This window comes from Babylonia areolata, chromosome 11 (genome assembly GCF_041734735.1).
Source record: "Babylonia areolata isolate BAREFJ2019XMU chromosome 11, ASM4173473v1, whole genome shotgun sequence".
NCBI lineage: Eukaryota > Metazoa > Mollusca > Gastropoda > Neogastropoda > Buccinidae > Babylonia > Babylonia areolata.
In genome coordinates this window covers 31,984,430-32,003,982 of record NC_134886.1, presented here as the reverse complement: position 1 = coordinate 32,003,982, position 19,553 = coordinate 31,984,430, and the positions used below count along the sequence as shown (strand labels likewise).

The following is a 19,553-nucleotide window of genomic DNA, read 5'->3' as shown; positions in this document are numbered from 1 at the left end:
CTTTGACAGGGAGATAGGGAGGATAGAGTGTGATGTCTTTGTCCTTTGACAGGGAGATAGGGAATTTGAAGTGTGATGTGTTTGTCCTTTGACAGGGAGATAGGGAGGATGGACTGTGATGTCTTTGTCCTTTGAGAGGGAGATAGGGAGGATGGAGTGTGACGTCTTTGTCCTTTGACAGGGAGATAGGCAGGATAGAGTGATGTCTTTGTCCTTTGACAGGGAGATAGGGAGGACAGAGTGTGATGTCTTTGTCCTTTGACAGGGAGATAGGGAGGATGGAGTGTGACGTCTTTGTCTTTGACAGGGAGATAGGGAGGATGGAGTGTGACGTCTTTGTCCTTTGACAGGGAGATAGGGAGGATAGAGTGATGTCTTTGTCCTTTGACAGGGAGATAGGGAGGATAGAGTGATGTCTTTGTCCTTTGACAGGGAGATAGGGAGTAGATTAGATTGTGACGTCTTTGTCCTTTGACAGGGAGATAGGGAGGACGGAGTGTGACGTCTTTGTCCTTTGACAGGGAGATAGGAAGGATGAAGTGTGATGTCTTTGTCCTTTGACAGGGAGATAGGGAGGATGGACTGTGATGTCTTTGTCCTTTGACAGGGAGATATGGAGGATAGAGTGATGTCTGTGTCCTTTGACAGGGAGATAGGGAGGATGGAGTGTGACGTCTTTGTCCTTTGACAGGGAGATAGGGAGGATGGAGTGTGATGTCTTTGTCCTTTGACAGGGAGATAGGGAGGACGGAGTGTGACATCTTTGTCCTTTGACAGGGAGATAGGGAGGATGGATCCCAGGGACGCAGCCAGGGACACGTCGGGGGCGAGGGCGTACTCTCAATTTCTGGTGGAGGTTGGGGAGAAGGTGCCGGCGGCCGTGCTGCCCAACGTCAGTGTGGTGCTGTCACACCTGGATGAAGAGGTGAGGGTGTGGGTGTGTGGTGAGGGTGTGTATGTGTGTGTGTGTGGTGAGGGTGTGTGTGTGTGTGGTGAGGGTGTGTGTGTGGTGAGGGTGTGTATGTGTGTGTGTGTGGTGAGGGTGTGTGTGTGTGGTGAGGGTGTGTGTGTGTGGTGAGGGTGTGGTTGTGTGGTGAGGGTGTTTATGTGTGTGTGTGTGGTGAGGGTGTGTGTGTGTGGTGAGGGTGTGGTTGTGTGGTGAGGGTGTTTATGTGTGTGTGTGTGGTGAGGGTGTGTGTGTGTGGTGAGGGTGTGTGTGTGGTGAAGGTGGGGTGTGTGTGGTGAAGGTGGGGGATGTGTGGTGAGGGTTGGGTATGTGTGGTGAGGGTGTGTGTGTGTGTGGTGAGGGTGTGGGGGTGTGTGGTGAGGGTGGGGTGTGTGTGTGGTGTCGCTAGTGTTCTTCTTTCTCTTGTTGTTGGGAAATAAAATTTAAGTGAAATCTGTTTTCCAGGGTTTCTTCGCAAGTATATATTTTTGAAAAATTCTTTGCGCTTTGTTATTGGAGAGAGACCCCTAAAAGTATATCTTTTCTGAAAGGTAAATGAATAAAGAATACAGAATACATGATGTTTTCCAATTTTGTATATTTTCAGTGTCATTCAATTATTTTGAAATAAGTGTTTTGTTTTTTGTCACATTTTCAAGTTGTTCATTACAAACATTAGTCAGGTAATTTGCACAGTAATACAATATTTTCTCGACAAATGGGTGATACCTATACACACAAACTGTACTAGAACAACCACAATAAAGAGATATGTCTAAACAGTTTATTGTGACTACTCTAAGTGATAGATAACATATAGATGTAAGGCCACACTCCCTTGGAATCCACCTCCCCACCCCCTCCTCTTCCACTTCTTTACACTTTATCCAGTTCACCTTAGTCCGCGTTGGCTCAGTGCCAAGATTGTCGCTCACAGTTTGTACTGCTAATAATTCAGTCGCGTTTCTGTCGTCTGCTCTGCACAGCCAGTGTTGCTCACTGTTTGTTGTATCTTGGTCAGTTCTCTTCAGTGCTCCCTTTATTTTCTATTGAATTGTTCAATACAAGTTCATCACTGTCTTCTTCTTGGAGTTTACGCTTCAGTTCTTTCTGAGCATCAGCTAGAGAAAGCTTCTTTTCTTCTTCTGCGTTTGTGGGCTGCAACTCCCACGTTCACTCGTATATATGTGAGTGGGCTTTTACGTATATGACCTTTTTTAACCCCGCCATGTAGGCACATACTCTGCTTTCGGGGGTGTGCATGCTGGGTATGTTCTTGTTTCCACAACCCACCGAACGCTGACATGGATTACAGGATCTTTAATGTGCGTATTTGATGTTCTGCTTGTGTATACACACGAAGGAGGTTCAGGCACTAGCAGGTCTGCACATATGTTGACCTGGGAGATCGTAAAAATCTCCACCTAAAGAAAGCAATCTTGGTTGTTTCAGTGCACCATGATCGTACAGCTTTAGCACAGTGTCCAACATTTTGCTGAGCGAGCGACAAGCCAGGCAAAACACTGTTGCAGTAACCCAGCCAAACCGTTCAAATAAAAACTGCCTCATGATGTAGATGGGGTTTCTATTTATCAATAGAATTTAGAAAGATTCCCCATGCTAAAGCTACCAATGTTTTTGTCAACGAACTCAATACAAACCAGGGGAAAGACAGAATATTTGATGACGAGTTTCCTCGTCATTGTGGCAGTGAAGCATACACAGTTGTGCTGAGTTACCATGTCAGATAGGCAGCCAAGGGGTAACTCATATGGGCCTTAACTTTTGTCTCTTCAACACACACTCACACACTCACACACACACACACACACAACACACACATACACAACACACACACACACACACACACACACACACACACACACACAACACAACACAACACAACACAACACAACACAACACACACAAATACGCATACATAACCATAAAAACACATATACTTTGACTTACCAGCACAAAATTTGAAGAAATAAAATAGAAGAAAAAACATTGTGCTGTAATTAATATCTCACCAACATATAATTGTACCAGTCACTGACATAATTTCTAACATTGGGTTTTTTCAGCAGAGTACACTCAACCAACCTCTTGTGTTGCAGTCGTACACGTTACAACACATAACAAGAAGCAGCAACAACACAACACAAACACAACGAGAAGCATCAACAACACACAACACAAACACAACAAGAAGCAGCAACAACACACAACACAAACACAACAAGAAGTATCAACAACACACAACACAAACACAACAAGAAGCATCAGCAACACACAACACAAACACAACAAGAAGCATCAACAACACACAACACAAACACAACAAGAAGCATCAACAACACACAACACAAACACAACAAGAAGCATCAACAACACACAACACAAACACAACAAGAAGCATCAACAACACACAACACAAACACATTGGGTCTTTTCAGCAGAGTACACTCAACCAACCTCTTGTGTTGCAGTCATACACGTTGCGCAATGGCGTACTGGGCATGATGGGAGAAATCTTGATTCGGATTCTGAGTAAAGAAGGGCTGGACTCTCCCCAGAAAGTGGCTCGGGACGGTTTCTTCGATCGACTACAGGTGTTGTGTTTTTCTTCTAAAACTAAAGAAAAAACCAATATAAGTAATTGAAAAATAATGTTAAATGATAAAAAGAAAAAAAAAGAATATCTACTTTTTTGGGGGTTTTTTTGTTTTGTTTTTTTGTTTTTACTTATTTGTTTAAGACCATGATCATTGCTTCCATCCATGCTTTTCTTCGATCAATTGCGCAGGTGAGTTGTTTATCTTCTGAGATCTATAATTGTTAAAAAAAATATGTTTTATTTATTTATTTTTTTGTTTTAGACCTTGATCCTTGTTTTTGTTCATGCATTTATATTCGAGGTTGTACCAGCTCGTTGCAAAGATTTTGTTTATTCATTTATTGATTTTTGTTAGGTAATTTTTTTTTTTTTTTACATGTAGGTCACATGTTTTTTGTTCTTTCATTATATTGTGAGAATACGGAAGCTAGTTTTCCTTGATGAAATGGCTATGTTGAATTTTTTCCTTTTTTATTCCAGAATGTTTTATGATTAATTTCTGTATGAATACTAAAGCTAATTTTCCGTGATGAAATATCTATGGTAACAGAAAAACCCAACTAACAATTTTTTGTTTTTCTTTTTCAGTTTTCTTTTCTTTTTATCTTCAGAATGTTTCTGATAGATTTCTGTTACTATAAAGGATAGGAAGAAATGTAATCGGTCATATGGTTACAGTGTTTGTGGGTTGTTTTTTTTTTAATGGCAGGATCACATCCATGACATGCATGCCTTTGTGAGGAGTAAAGTGCTTCAGATCTGGCTGAACATTGTCAACGAGAAGGTCAGTCATTGTCTGCTGGGGGGAATGCTTGTTTCTTTTTTTTTTTTTTTTTTTTTTTGTTCAAGGGAAAGAGTGAGGTCTGACTGAAACTGTGAAGCAGTGTATATACAAGACACATATGTATATGTATGCACATTTCTGTGCCTTAACTTGTGCACAACATACAAACATATACACGCTTCCATATGTACACTGACACTCACATTCCATGCACACACACACACACACACACACACACACACACACACATACATACATATGCACACACAGGCACACACGCACATATGTTCGCATGCACTGACGCTTGAGAAAACTATACACTATCATGTATGAGTGCACAGACACATTATAACAGTATGTAACTCAAGCTTTGGCACACAAATGTGTTTTTGCACACAATCATACACATATTCACAGACACGCAGTATAACAGTATATGACACTCAACACACACCACATGCGTATTTGTGCAAAAAAAAAAAAAAAAAAAAAAAAAAAATCATACACATATTCACAGAGACACATTATAGCAGTACATAACACTCAACACACACACACAAGCACAAATGTGTTTTGGGATCAAACACACTCACACAGGTTTATGTGTGCACACCCACACCCACAGTGTCACAGACATAGTCATATGCAAGCACTGGTGCACAAAATTTGTGTATGCACAACACATGCCCTTCCCAGGCCCCTCCCCCACACACATTCATCCACGCACACACCACATATATGCTTACACACAAGCACACACCATTTTACAGAAACAAGTATACACTTGTATTCACATACATTCATGCAAATACATGCTTGCACACACTTGCATGTATGTGTATGTACACACACACACTCATGCACACACAGACACACACACACACACACACACACACACACAAACCTTTCTTCCATGCTGTACCATTCTCTCACTCTCTCAGTGCATTGTTTCAATGGCAGTGCCTTCCTTTGCCGCGCCAAGAGACTCTGGTGCGTCTGGTGCTGGGACGACTTCAGGATGTGTCCAGCCAAGTTCGCCGCTACGCCATTCAGCTTCTGACTGCAGTGCTCAAGTGTAACCCCTTTGCTGCCAAGGTAAATCTTTCACTGACTCTGGTTGATTGTGCTCTGTAGTTGTACTGGTGATGATGAAGCTCAACTGTAAATGGGCTTTGGGAATATCTCTTCTTGCTGGCTAATGTTGTTGTTTTTATTGTTTTTTTTTTTTATATTTTATTTGTTTGTTTTGTTATTTTTCATTTTGATTTGAAGGTTGGATTGTTTTCATGCATTTGGATCTGTCTTTGTCAAGAGTCTGTTTTGAAGATTTTGCTTTTGATTTCTCGATAAGCTGAGACTGAAAAAACAAAGTTTTGAAAAAAAGTTCATTTTGAAGATTGTATTGTCATTGAAAATAAATGCTTTTGTTGTTGATTATAATTCTGTGAAAGATGGAGATTTGAGTGGACGCTAGTTGCATTCATGTGTTTTTATGACTTTCTGCTAAAATTTGTGTATGTGTGTGTTTTTTTTTTAAGTGAGCATGTGTTTGTGTGTGTGTTTTTGTGTGTGTGTGTTAGAGTACATGTGTCTGTCTGCGTGTGTGCTGTGTGTGTGTGTGTGTGTGTGTGTGTGTGTGTATGTTTTACGTGCTTGCATGTGTATTTATGTGTGTGTATGTAATTCCAGCTCTCAGTGGAAGAGCTGCTTGTGAGCTATGAGAAGGAGGAAGCCAGGCTGAAGGAGATGATGCCTGACGACAGCATCTCTGCCTCCGTTTCAGCTGGTGAGTGTCACCTTGACCCACATTGTCTTCTGTTGGATTTTTAAAAAGCCATTTTAGTTGTGAAAAAGTTGTTACTTGTGCAAACGTTGTCTCGATACTCTTTGGGGGTAAAAAGACGTTTGCGTTTTCTCAACTTCCGCATGACGCTGTTGTGTTGTGCATTTGGAATTGTTTATTCTGGGCATGGGATCATCACTTTGTAGTGGTCCTCTATACTCCAGTAGGAGTGTAAGGATGATTAGAACTGCAGGTTAAAGTTTGTTCTCTTTTCACTTCTCTACAATTGAATAACTAATGATAATGACATCATCACTGACTATGACATCAACAACACTGTGTCGTCACTCCCAAGAGCGATCCAGTGAAGAACTGGAGGAGGAGTGGCAGCGCATTCTTCCCATGGTGACGGAGGCCCTGGCAGCTGCTGACGATGAGGACAGCGGTAATGACGACGCTGAGGGTTCCACTGCCTTTGCTGAGGATGACACCTGCCCCAGGTGGGTGACTGGCACGCTGGTCCAGTTGTTTGTGTGATGATAATAGTAATGATAGTAATGATAAAGATAATCATAATGATGATAATGTGAACTTTGTATAGCGACTATTCTTTGAATAGGGCTGTAAGCGCTTTACAAAAGTGGGTAAACGTACACGCATGCACGCACGTACGCCGCAAGTACGCACACAGACAGACAGAAAGACAGACGCGCACACACACACACACACACACACACACACACATACACACACATGCTTGCACACACATAAACAAGAATACGCACACAGACACAGAGACACACACATACACATGCACACACGTACACTTGTACACACACGCTCACATGTGTGCGCACACTCACACACATGCGCACGCACACATGCAAGCACACAGGTGAGCATATATTAATTTGTTAATATCATTGGAAACGCCATCCCTGGCTGATGGCTGACGTGAACGATATGTCTTGTGTGCAGCGTACTGGACAGAGTGTACACTCTGGTGGTAGAGGAGCAGTACAGCTCGGCTCTGTTCCTCCTGAAAGCTGCGTATACTGCCTGGCCCGATTCTGACGTCTTTCACTGCCAGCTGGCTGAGTGAGTACTGAGTGTGACCATGGGGCAGGAATGTTGCTTTGTGCTTCAGGAAAGTTGTCAATTAAACAAAAAACAAAACAAAAAAAAAACAACCAAAAAATATTATTCAAGAAGATTTTTTGATGATACATGAAGACATAGGACTGATAAGAGTCAATAGTTTATATTTGTCAGAAACTCTCATAGTCACAGAGTGATTGTAAGCATCAAAACTCCAAATGACATAAAACTTAATTAAATGACAGACTTCATTGTGGATGCTTGCAATTGATAATTGCAGTGATTTCATTATAATCTGGGTATGTGCTGTCTTTATGGTATATGTAAAAAAAAGTCATTTGAATGTAGTTTTAGTGTCTATAGAGTATGTTTTGATTGATGAAAGGAAACAATAAATGCTGTACAGAACAATTTATATTCATGCACATAAAGGAATATAGCAATTGTGCTTGGAGTGAATTCGAACTGATTTTGTTTTAACTGGTAGACAAGTGCAACAAGGGATTATCTGTGCAATACAGAAATGTTGACTTGAACTCTGCATCACTGGGTCACTTTCTGTTTATTTGTTTCTGTTGGATACTTCTTCTTCGTCTTTGTTCCTGGGCTGCAATTCCCATGTTCACTGGTATGAACACGAGTGGACTTTTACTTGCATGACTGTTTTTGCCCCGCCATGTGGCAGCCATATTCTGTTTTCAGGGGTGCATGCTGGGTATATTCTTGTTTCCATAACCCACCAAATGCTGACATGGATTACATGATCTTTAATGTGCATATTTGACCTTCTGCTTGTGTATAATACACGAAGGGGTTTCAGGCACAAATCAGGTCTGCACATATGTTGACCTGGAAGATCTGAAAAATCTCCACCTTTTATCCACCAGGTGCCGTTTCTGAGATTTGAACCATGGACCCTCAAATTGAAAGTCCAACGCTGTAACCATTTGGCTGTTGCGCCCGTCCTATTGGTTACAGTTGCTGAGCAGTGCATGAGTTCTTATATCTTTTTTTTTTTCATTAGCACAAACCTTATAGACAGTTTAATGACTTACTTTTTGTCACTTGTATTCTTCCAGAACCATTCCAGCTGATGAGGATTCAGAGATGCAAAGCACTGAAAAAGAATCTGACTTTGATATACTCGGGGCACTCAGGAATGTTTTTTACGGTGAGTGTTTGTTTTGCGTTTGTTGAATTCCCAGAACAGTGGGGACAAATTAGCTTTTACTGATCCAAGATTAAGCTCACAGGAACTTGGAATTGAGTTCAGTTAAAACGTAGTTGCAAATGATGAAACTTAAGAAGGAAAGAGTGGGGATTGGGGGTGATGAGAATAAATGAATGAACTTTATTTACACATGTGGCATATAAAAATGTCCACACTTAGGATGTGTGTTCACAGAACTACCCACGTACAAACACACAGAGATAGAAGCAACAAGAAACAATAGACAATCAAGATTGAAACAACAAAAACTAGACAATTCAGATAGAAACAACAAGAAACAATAGACATTCATGATACAAACAACAAAAAACACCAGACAATCGAACATCTTCATGAGGGTCACAGGTTGGAACGTTAGGAATGATCAGTCTCTTTTACCAGTGACTGTAATGACTTGAGATCACTCAGTACATGTTCCATTCACTGTTGGTGTTGGGTTGACACCAAGACTGGTACACAGGTATACATGAGGAGTGTTTTCCCTTTGTCGCAGAGCTGGTGTACAGGTATACATGAGGAGTGTTTTCCCTTTGTCACAGAGCTGGTACACAGGTATACATGAGTGTTTTCCTTTTGTCACAGGGCTGGTGTACAGGTATACATGAGGAGTGTTTTCCCTTTGTCACAGAGCTGGTACACAGGTATATAGAAGGAGTGTTTTCCCTTTGCAGGGGTGCAAGTGGTTCCGTCTCATACGGATTTCCGTCTTGATGAAATTTCGATTTTTTTTTTTTTTTTTTTTTTTTTGTCCCTATGCTTTTGGTCCGGGAAAGTTTTGGTCGGAACTTGAATACTGAACTATTCACCGGAAGATGGAACTCTCTTGACTGGTTGACCAGTGCTTAGCTAAACTGAAGCCAGCGCCAGCTGTGTCTGGCCGCGCGCGCTGTGTACGACTCCCATTTTTGCCGCTGGAATCCGGATGGGACTGTTCGTTGGAAAGCGAGAACAGAGAGAATGTGTGTGTGTGTCTGTGTGTGTGTGTGTGTGTGAGAGAGAGAGAGAGGCACACACACACACACACACTGTTACTTAGCCATGAAACTCTGTATTTTACCGAGAGAAAAAAATCGCCTAGGACGGAAAATCATAGAAGCAGTCCGTCCCCGGGACGGACAAAAAATGAAAGGGGGAGGAGAGACATTACTGTTTCACCCCCTATTTCGTTCGAGTAAAGTAAACACAGAGTGGTTATATCCCACAACCAAAGGAGGCATCACTTTTTTAATGAAACGTCAGTATAGGTGGCTGGCCTACGTGACTCTAAGCATGTGCTTTCAGCGTGCTTACCGCGTGATCGTCAGCTTCTCGAATCTGATTTGCTGTTTTTCTATTTTCTGAAATGCAAGGGCCAGCAGTTTGGCTTCACTTCCCGCGCTAGCCTAAGCTCTGTCTTTGCGAAGGGGAAGCATCTTTGCTTTAATCTTCGGGTAGCGGGAAGCAAAACTGCAAGTTTTTCACATGCCAGAATGCCGTTTTTGGAAGTTTCTGACGAGAGAAAAGCTCAAGAAATTGACAAAGATTGTAAGAACAAGTGGAAAAATGAATGGCTCAACCATGAAGACAAACTGAAATGGAAATTCTCGATGTGGTGCGCGAAAATTGACGCAAGTGGTTTGGCTATTTGCAAATGCTGTAACAACACAAAACTGAACTATGGAAAAAACGGAAAGAGATCGTTGGTGAAACACAGTGAGGATCCAGACCATCTTCAACAGCTCGCTTCCTACTCGCACACCTCCACAATGCCTTGTGCAAAACCTCTGTTTGCTGGCCCTAGTTTGACGGATAAAGTCATGGACCTTAAGATCAGAATTTGTTTGTTTCTCTCTGAACACTGCCTTCCATTCAGTCTCTCTGAAGACCTAGTGGACTTAATAAAGACTTCAGCTAAAGACACAAAGGCTGTAGAAAGCCTTCACATGTCCCGACTAACAGCAACATATTACCTGACACACGGCATTGCACGTGCTTAGTCCATTAAAAGCATTACCTAAAATCCATAAATTTTCCTTGCCAAAAATATAAATATTTTCTTCTTGAAAGGTACTCTGAGAGGCCCTGAGAGAGCAGGAAAATGCATGAAATGGCGGACCCTGCTGGGGGAGCTTACGGCACTCCCCTAGACCGGACTTCAGTCTTGCCACTTTTTTCCACTTGCACCCCTGCCTTTGTCACAGGGCTGGTGTACAGGTATACATGAGGAGTGTTTTCCCTTTGTCACAGAGCTGGTACACAGGTATACATGAGGAGTGTTTTCCCTTTGTCACAGAGCTGGTACACAGGTATACATGAGGAGTGTTTTCCCTTTGTCACAGAGCTGGTGTACAGGTATACATGAGGAGTGTTTCCCCTTTGTCGCAGAGTTGGTACACCGGTATACATGAGGAGTGTTTTCCCTTTGTCACAGAGCTGGTGGACAGGCATCCATGAGGAGTGTTTTCCCTTTGTTGCAGAGCTGGTACACAGGTATACATGAGGAGTGTTTTCCCTTTGTCACAGAGCTGGTGTACAGGTATACATGAGGAGTGTTTTCCCTTTGTCGCAGAGCTGGTGTACAGGTATACATGAGGAGTGTTTTCCCTTTGTCGCAGAGCTGGTGTACAGGTATACACGAGGAGTGTTTTCCCTTTGTCGCAGAGCTGGTGTACAGGTATACATGAGGAGTGTTTTCCCTTTGTCGCAGAGCTGGTACACAGGTATACATGAGGAGTGTTTTCCCTTTGTCACAGAGCTGGTGTACAGGTATACATGAGGAGTGTTTCCCCTTTGTCACAGAGTTGGTACACAGGTATACATGAGGAGTGTTTTCCCTTTGTCACAGAGCTGGTGTACAGGTATACATGAGGAGTGTTTTCCCTTTGTCGCAGAGCTGGTACACAGGTATACATGAGTGTTTCCCCTTTGTCGCAGAGTTGGTACACAGGTATACATGAGTGTTTCCCCTTTGTCGCAGAGTTGGTACACAGGTATACATGAGGAATGTTTTCCCTTTGTCACAGAGCTGGTGTACAGGTATGCATGAGGAGTGTTTTCCCTTTGTCGCAGAGTTGGTACACAGGTATACATGAGGAGTGTTTTCCCTTTGTCGCAGATCTGGTACACAGGTATACATGAGTGTTTTCCCTTTGTCACAGAGCTGGTACACAGGTATACATGAGGAGTGTTTTCCCTTTGTCACAGAGCTGGTACACAGGTATACATGAGGAGTGTTTTCCCTTTGTCACAGATCTGGTACACAGGTATACATGAGTGTTTTCCCTTTGTCACAGAGCTGGTATACAGGTATACATGAGGAGTGTTTTCCCTTTGTCACAGAGCTGGTACACAGGTATACATGAGGAGTGTTTTCCCTTTGTCACAGAGCTGGTACACAGGTATACATGAGGAGTGTTTTCCCTTTGTCGCAGAGCTGGTACACAGGTATACATGAGGAGTGTTTTCCCTTTGTCACAGAGCTGGTACACAGGTATACATGAGGAGTGTTTTCCCTTTGTCACAGAGCTGGTATACAGGTATACATGAGGAGTGTTTTACCTTTGTCACAGAGCTGGTACACAGGTATACATGAGGAGTGTTTTCCCTTTGTCACAGAGCTGGTACACAGGTATACATGAGGAGTGTTTTCCCTTTGTCGCAGAGCTGGTACACAGGTATACATGAGGAGTGTTTTCCCTTTGTCGCAGAGCTCGTACACAGGTATACATGAGGAGTGTTTTCCCTTTGTCACAGAGCTGGTACACAGGTATACATGAGGAGTGTTTTCCCTTTGTCACAGAGCTGGTACACAGGTATACATGAGGAGTGTTTTCCCTTTGTCACAGAGCTGGTACACAGGTATACATGAGGAGTGTTTTCCCTTTGTCACAGAGCACCGCAGCCCTGACCTTGCTAAGATCACTGAAGCGGCCACCAACAGCAGCAGCCAGTGTCGGGAGGGGGAGAGTCCTGAAGTCAATGAATTGAGTAAACAACAGGTCTTGGTGCAGTATCTCAAGGTAAAACACTTTTTTTTTCTCTCCACATCTCTTTCTTTTTGCACACACACACACACACACACACACACACACACACCACACACACACACAGAGACACAGACACACACAGACACACACAGACACACAAACACACACACACACACACACACACACACACACACACACACAATCAATGGAATGGTCAGTGTCAGAGGCATGTCCTAGATTTATGTGTTATATTGCATTGTATTGCTCCTTTTGTCACAACAGATTTCTCTGTGTGAAAATCGGACTGCTCTGCCATGGAGAGCGTGTCGCTCGAGTGAGAGTATCACCAATTTATTTTATTTTATTTTTTTCTTCTTTCCCCCCCTTTTTTTTCTGCTGCAAATGTGTTTGTTTATAATCTTGGCACACTGGTTTTAAAAACTTTTCAGCCTGGCATAAACAATTAGGGAAGGAACACAACTCTTGATAAACCTCTGTGTAATTTACTGACAAACTTTGGGAGCAGTTCTGGCAGTTTTGAGCACATTTTTTGTTGCTGGACCTTGATGTGCTATTTGTTTATAATCTTGGCTAGAAAGTCGTGTTTACTATTCGGCAAGCATTTAATATAGATATGGGCAGTGCTTATGATCCTGACAGTGATATTTAGAATGATTGTTGTACTCCTGAAAACAGAGTATGGCTGCCTACACAGCGGGGTAAAAACAGTAATGCATGTAAAAGCCCACTTGTGTACACACGAGTGAACATGGGAGTCGCAGCCCGCGAACAAAGAGGAAAAAGAATGATTGCTGTAAACATTCACAAGTACAGCAATGTGTGAATGATTAAAGTGAACTGTCATTCTTTCAGTTTATAAACAGTCAAAAATGACTGCTAAAACGTCCCAAGGCAGGGAAGGTTGAACAATCTGCAAGAATACTTCATTGTCCTTAAACGAGGATTTGTTAACACATTTGCTGATGAAAAGATGACATTAGAAATATTAAATGAATGAGTAAATAAACAGATAAGTAGACATTCATTCACAGAACATGTTTGATCATGCACCCACATTTCAACAAGAACACTGTAACAGAATCCTCAGTCCTTATAGTACTGAAAAGGTTGAAAAGTCCGGTTCAGTTTCAGTTTGTTTCTCAATGAGGCGTGATGGCGATCGGACAAGTCCACATACGCTACACCACATCTGCTAGGCAGATGCCTGACAGCAGCATAACCCAACACGCTAGTCAGGCCTTGAATGCCTGCATATATTTGTGTACCTATCAGAGTGGATTTCTTCTACAATATTTTGCCAGAGTACAACACTTCTGTTGCAGTGGGTTCTTTTTTTAGTGTGTCAAGTGCGTTCTGTACACAAGACCTTGTTTTTTCGTCTCGTCCGAATTACTTGGCGGTCAGTTTGATTTTCCAGTCAAACTTGGGAGAAAGGGTGAGAGCGGGAATTGAACCCAGACTCTCACGGACACTGTACTGGCAGATAAGCATCACAACTATTCTGCCACATTCCTCCTGAAGTAACAGAATAATGAATGAGTGATGTGGATACTTATACAGTCAGAGACCAAACCTAAGCACTTTAGAAACACAGGGTCATTTGCACAACAGGCTGCCTACCTGGGTAGAGCCAAATGACGGCTGCCATTGGGTGCTCATCATTTGTTTCCTGTGACATTCAATCAGATTTCAGGCATGCACACATACACACACAGACAAACATATAACATTTTAAGTGTATGACTGTTTTTGTTCGTTTACCCCACCATGTGTGCAGCCATACTCCGTTTTCGGGGTGTGCATGCTGGGTCTTTTCTTGTTTCCATAACCCACCTGGTTTACAGGATCTTCAACATGCATATTTGATCTTCTGCATACATATACACACACAAAGGGGGTTCAGGCACTAGCAGGTCTGTACATATGTTAACTTGGGAGATCAGAAAAATCTCCACCCTTTACCCACCAGGCACCTTCACCGAGATTTGAACCCGGGACCCTCAGATTGAAAGTCCCAACACTTAAACCACTCCCTTTCCATTTTTGCAGGACTCTCTGGCTTTCGCACGTCAGATCCAGGAAGCTGTTCCCATCCTGTGTCAGCTGCTGGGCTCCAAGAACACGTCAGACGTGTTTGAAGCAGTGGAGTTCTTCGTGACGAGCTACGAGTTTGGGGTGTCTGCAGCCCTGCAGGGTGTGAGGCGCATGCTGGTCCTGGTCTGGTCCAAGGAGCAGAGCGTGAAGGATGCTGTGGTGGCTGCCTATAAACGTCTCTATCTGGAGTCCACTGCAGGCAGTCAGAGGTGGGCCTTTGTCCAAGTTTTCATCCATATGGATTTAAAAGATATATATTATAATATATATTCTGAAATTTTCTTTGTGAGCCCTCAGTACACTTGGTAATTTTTATAGACATATTCTATTCTATTCTATATTTGTAGATGGTACCTGTGATTCTGAATTATTCATAGATTAACACAAAAACACATACAAAAATGAAATCAAGCATAGCCCATGACAGAGAATTAGATTTGGGTGTTGAAAATCTTTTTTTTTGTGTGTGTGTTTCTAATATATGTCTTTTTAGATTCTGAAATATTCACAGATTACTCATTAGTACATGTAGACCCCTGCTGGAGTCTGCACTAGTTGGGTCACGGTAAGTATGTTATTTAAATGTAATTTTAGATAGAAAATTTCCTTTTCTGGAGATTATTACATAAGATTCTGAAATATTCATCGATTAGTACAAGGATACTGAAATATCTACAGGTAAGTACTTGATATTGTGAAATGTTCACAGATTAGTTCACGAGATTCTTAAATATTCATAGATCAGATTAATACATGAAACAAATGGTAATATCAAGCAAAGCAGCAAATAAACACTTGTATATAGAGCCCACTACAGACAGTCAGAGATGGACAAGTTTTTTTCTGTATAGATCTTTTTAGATATACTGATAATCTGAAATACTCATATATCAGTCTGTGAGATTCTAGAATATTCATAGATTAGTGCATGATATTATGTAATATTCATATATTTGTATGTGAGATTCTGAAATATTCATGGATTGATACATGACATTCTGAAATATTCATGGAGAAGTGCATAGATGATTAAAGGAAACGCTGGGATATTCATAGATGATTAAAGGAAACGCTGGGTTACGCTGCTGGTCAGGCATCTGCTTGGCAGAAGTGGTGTAGCGTATATGGATTTGTCCGAATGCAGTGATGCCTCCTTGAGCTACTGATACTGATACTGATAAAGGAAACAAATGATGAAATCAAGCAAAGTAGTGTAGAAATGCTTATATCTGGAGACCACCACCAGCACATAGAGGTGGATGTTTGTACATGTTTTATATCAGTTTGTGCATGTTTCATATTGATCTTTTTCATTCTGAAAAACTCATGGAATCATATGTGAGATTCCAGAATATATATTCATAGTTTTGGGTGCAGTTCTAGCATCTTTTGTCACTTAAATTTTAAAAAAAATTTTATTTAACAAATTTATTTATGATCATAGCTAGAAAGTTGTGTTCTACTACTTGGCAAATATTAAACAAACTTTCCCAAGATACGTACAGTGCTTTTTATCCTGACAGTGACAGTTTGGAATGATCATACAAACACCTGTATCTGGAGTCCAGTGAGTGCTTTTAATCCTGACAACAACAGTTTAGAATGATCATACGAACATCTGTATCTGGAGTCCACTGAGTGCTTTTTATCCTGACAATGACATAGAATGATCATACGAACACCTGTATCTGGAGTCCACTGAGTGCTTTTTATCCTGACAATGACATAGAATGATCATACAAACACCTGTATCTGGAGTCCACTGAGCGCTTTTTATCCTGACAGCAACAGTTTAGAATGATCATACGAACACATGTATCTGGAGTCCACTGAGTGCCTTTTATCCTGACAATGACATAGAATGATCATACAAACACCTGTATCTGGAGTCCACTGAGCGCTTTTTATCCTGACAGCAACAGTTTAGAATGATCATACGAACACATGTATCTGGAGTCCACTGAGTGCTTTTTATCCTGACAATGACAGTTTAGAATGATCACATGTATCTGGAGTCCACTGAGTGCTTTTTATCCTCACAATGACAGTTTAGAATGATCACATGTATCTGGAGTCCACTGAATGCTTTTTATCCTGACAATGACAGTTTAGAATGATCACATGTATCTGGAGTCCACTGAGTGCTTTTTATCCTGACAACAACAGTTTAGAATGATCATCCGAACACATGTATCTGGAGTCCACTGAGTGCTTTTAATCCTGACAACGACAGTTTAGAATGATCATATGAAGACCTGTATTGGGAGTCCACTGGCAGTCAGAAGTGGGTGATGATGGTGTGTGCAGGAACCGTGCGCTGAGTGTGGTGAAGAACCTGTCCATGCTGATCCACGGGGCCAGCTGTGGAGACCTCACCTCCCTGGAGGCTCTGGTGGGAATAGAATGGAATAGAATAGAATATTTTATTGGCATGAAACCTTAACGTTTATTACGACACACAATAAAACATGAAATGTTTAATGAAAAAGAAATATTCGTGAACAAATTTCGCCAGCCTTGGTGGGTGTGCTCTGTTGGCTTGCATGCAGTGGAAGTCATGCTGACTGTTTGAAATGTGTGCTGCTCTCTTCAGCATTCAGCACATACAAAGCTTTGCCGCCTGACTCATACTCAGAAAGAAAAGATCAGAGCACATCTCCTCTCTTGCAATCTCTGCATTAATTTTGCTCTCCGTCTCACTCAGAATAAAGTATGAGATAATGTTTTCATCTCGGCAGGAGCAGCCCAGATTTCACACAGAGAAACCTGTTGTGACAAAAAAGTAGTACAGTACAGTACAGTACAGTACAGTACAGTACAGCACAGTATAATATAACTGAGCATTATTTGGATGAGACAATAAAAGGTCCTGTGTGCAACACATACTTGGTGTATTGGAAAAGTACCCCTGGCAACATAAGTGTTGTCCTCTGGCAAAATTCTGTAGAAAAAAATCCACTCACTCAGACATGTCTGCATGCACTCAGGGCCTGACAAAGTGTGTTGGGTTATACTGCTGTCAGGGATCTGCCCAGCAAATGTGGTATAGCATATATGGATTTGTCCAAACGCAGTGATGCTTCCTTGAGAAACTGAAACTGCAGTGGAGAAGGAGAAGGGTGCGCAACTCTTGTTGGGACCAGTGGGTTGACATCGAATGCGATGGTTTCGCTCATTTTAGATAGAATTTCTTTTTTGGGTAGAGATATGTGTTCATTATTCTCTACGTGTTCACTATTTTCAAGGAGTCAAAGTGGTGTTATTGGTGTGTTCAGACTTTAAACACCATGTGTGCCATGTGGAGTGATGGCCAAGAGGTAATGCGTCCGCCTAGGAAGTGAGAGAATCTGAGCGTGCTGGTTTAAATCACGGCTCAGCTGTTGATATTTTCTCCCCCTCCTCTAGACCTTGAGTGGTGGTCTGGACGCTAGTCATTTGGATCAGACAATAGACTGAGGTCCCATGTGCAGCACTTAGTGCACGTAAAAGAACCCACGGCAACAAAAGGGTTGTTCCTGGCAAAAATTCTGTAGATAATCCACTTCAGTAGGAAAAACAAATAAAACTGGATGCTGGAAAAAAAAAAGAAAAAAAAAAAGGGTGGCGCTGTAGTGTAGCGACGCACTCTCCCTGGGGAGAGCAGCCCTAATTTCACACAGAGAAATCTCTTGTGATAAAAAAAGAGAAATACAAATACAAATAAAAACGCTGTGAGGAGTACGAGTATGAGTTGGGAGAGATGGTGAGGAATGGGGCCTGTGCATGGGGTGATGAAAGGATAGGGAGACGAGGTGGCACAGGAGATGGTGATCGGGGATGGGGGAAGAGTAGTTGGAGAGTTTTTTTTAAAGTGCTATTACTGTAGTTTTGAATGTGCTATAACATTTACAGTTTTACAACTGTAAAGTATTATTTGATTAATTTTGTACTGTCTTTTGCTATCCTGTTATCTCAAGCCAATTTTCCTTAAAAACATTTTTTTTTCTTTTTACGGACATTAAACTGACTCGATTGATTGATTTTGATTGAATAAGTGTGTGGTGTGTTTTGCTGATGGAACGTTGTATTAATGGTGTACCTGTTGAGCCAATTTTCCTTATGATTTTTTTATGACGACATTAAACTGATTTATTTGATTGATGTGAGTGTGTGGTGTGTTTTGCAGATGGGTCAGCTGATGACGTTAAAACTGATTTGATTAATTGATTTGATTGATGTGAGTGTGTGGTGTGTTTGGCAGATGGGTCAGCTGATGACGTTAAAATTGATTTGATGGATTGATTTGATTGATGTGAGTGTGTGGTGTGTTTGGCAGATGGGTCAGCTGATGACGTTAAAATTGATTTGATTGATTGATTTGATTGATGTGAGTGTGTGGTGTGTTTGGCAGATGGGTCAGCTGATGACGTTAAAATTGATATGATTGATTGATTTGATTGATGTGAGTGTGTGGTGTGTTTGGCAGATGGGTCAGCTGATGACATTAAAATTGATTTGATTGATTGATTTGATTGATGTGAGTGTGTGGTGTGTTTGGCAGATGGGTCAGCTGATGACGTTAAAATTGATTTGATTGATTGATTTGATTGATGTGAGTGTGTGGTGTGTTTGGCAGATGGGTCAGCTGATGCAGAGCGGGGAGCTGTCGTCGCAGGTGATTCAGGTGCTGTGGGAGAGGTTCACCCTCAAGATCCCCGACACCTGTCTGCAGGACAGCCGTGCTGCCCTCCTCCTCATCTCCATGGTGGCTGGGTATGTGGCTGCTCTCCCCTTGTTGACGTCTTTTGTGTGTGTGTGTGTGTTGTGGCTAGACCTTGACATCTTTGTGTGTGTTCTTTTGTTACTAGACCTTGACATCTGTGTCTGTCTTTGTGTGTTTTGGGCTGTATGAGATGAGCGTCCTATAGAAATGTTTCATTGTGATGATGGCTGTGGCACTGTGTGTGTGTTAGTAATTATCATATTTTTAATCTATAAGTATATAAAGCGCCTTTCCATGTAAAACATGCTG

At 41.8% G+C, this 19,553-nt stretch overlaps 1 protein-coding gene across 3 annotated transcripts in view; it reads left to right on the top strand.

The window, feature by feature from the left end:
- Positions 1-19,553, top strand: part of LOC143287658 (condensin complex subunit 1-like) — a 62,808-nt gene that overhangs the window by 18,066 nt on the left and 25,189 nt on the right. For all 3 annotated transcript variants that reach the window (XM_076595811.1, XM_076595809.1, XM_076595812.1), the window contains exons 9-20: positions 778-925; positions 3,439-3,561; positions 4,276-4,350; positions 5,311-5,445; positions 6,040-6,136; positions 6,489-6,633; positions 7,112-7,231; positions 8,311-8,402; positions 12,333-12,460; positions 14,498-14,751; positions 16,850-16,934; positions 19,158-19,294. In XM_076595811.1, the coding sequence (XP_076451926.1) occupies positions 778-925; positions 3,439-3,561; positions 4,276-4,350; positions 5,311-5,445; positions 6,040-6,136; positions 6,489-6,633; positions 7,112-7,231; positions 8,311-8,402; positions 12,333-12,460; positions 14,498-14,751; positions 16,850-16,934; positions 19,158-19,294 (1,539 nt within the window). The remainder of the gene's footprint in view (positions 1-777; positions 926-3,438; positions 3,562-4,275; positions 4,351-5,310; positions 5,446-6,039; positions 6,137-6,488; positions 6,634-7,111; positions 7,232-8,310; positions 8,403-12,332; positions 12,461-14,497; positions 14,752-16,849; positions 16,935-19,157; positions 19,295-19,553) is intronic.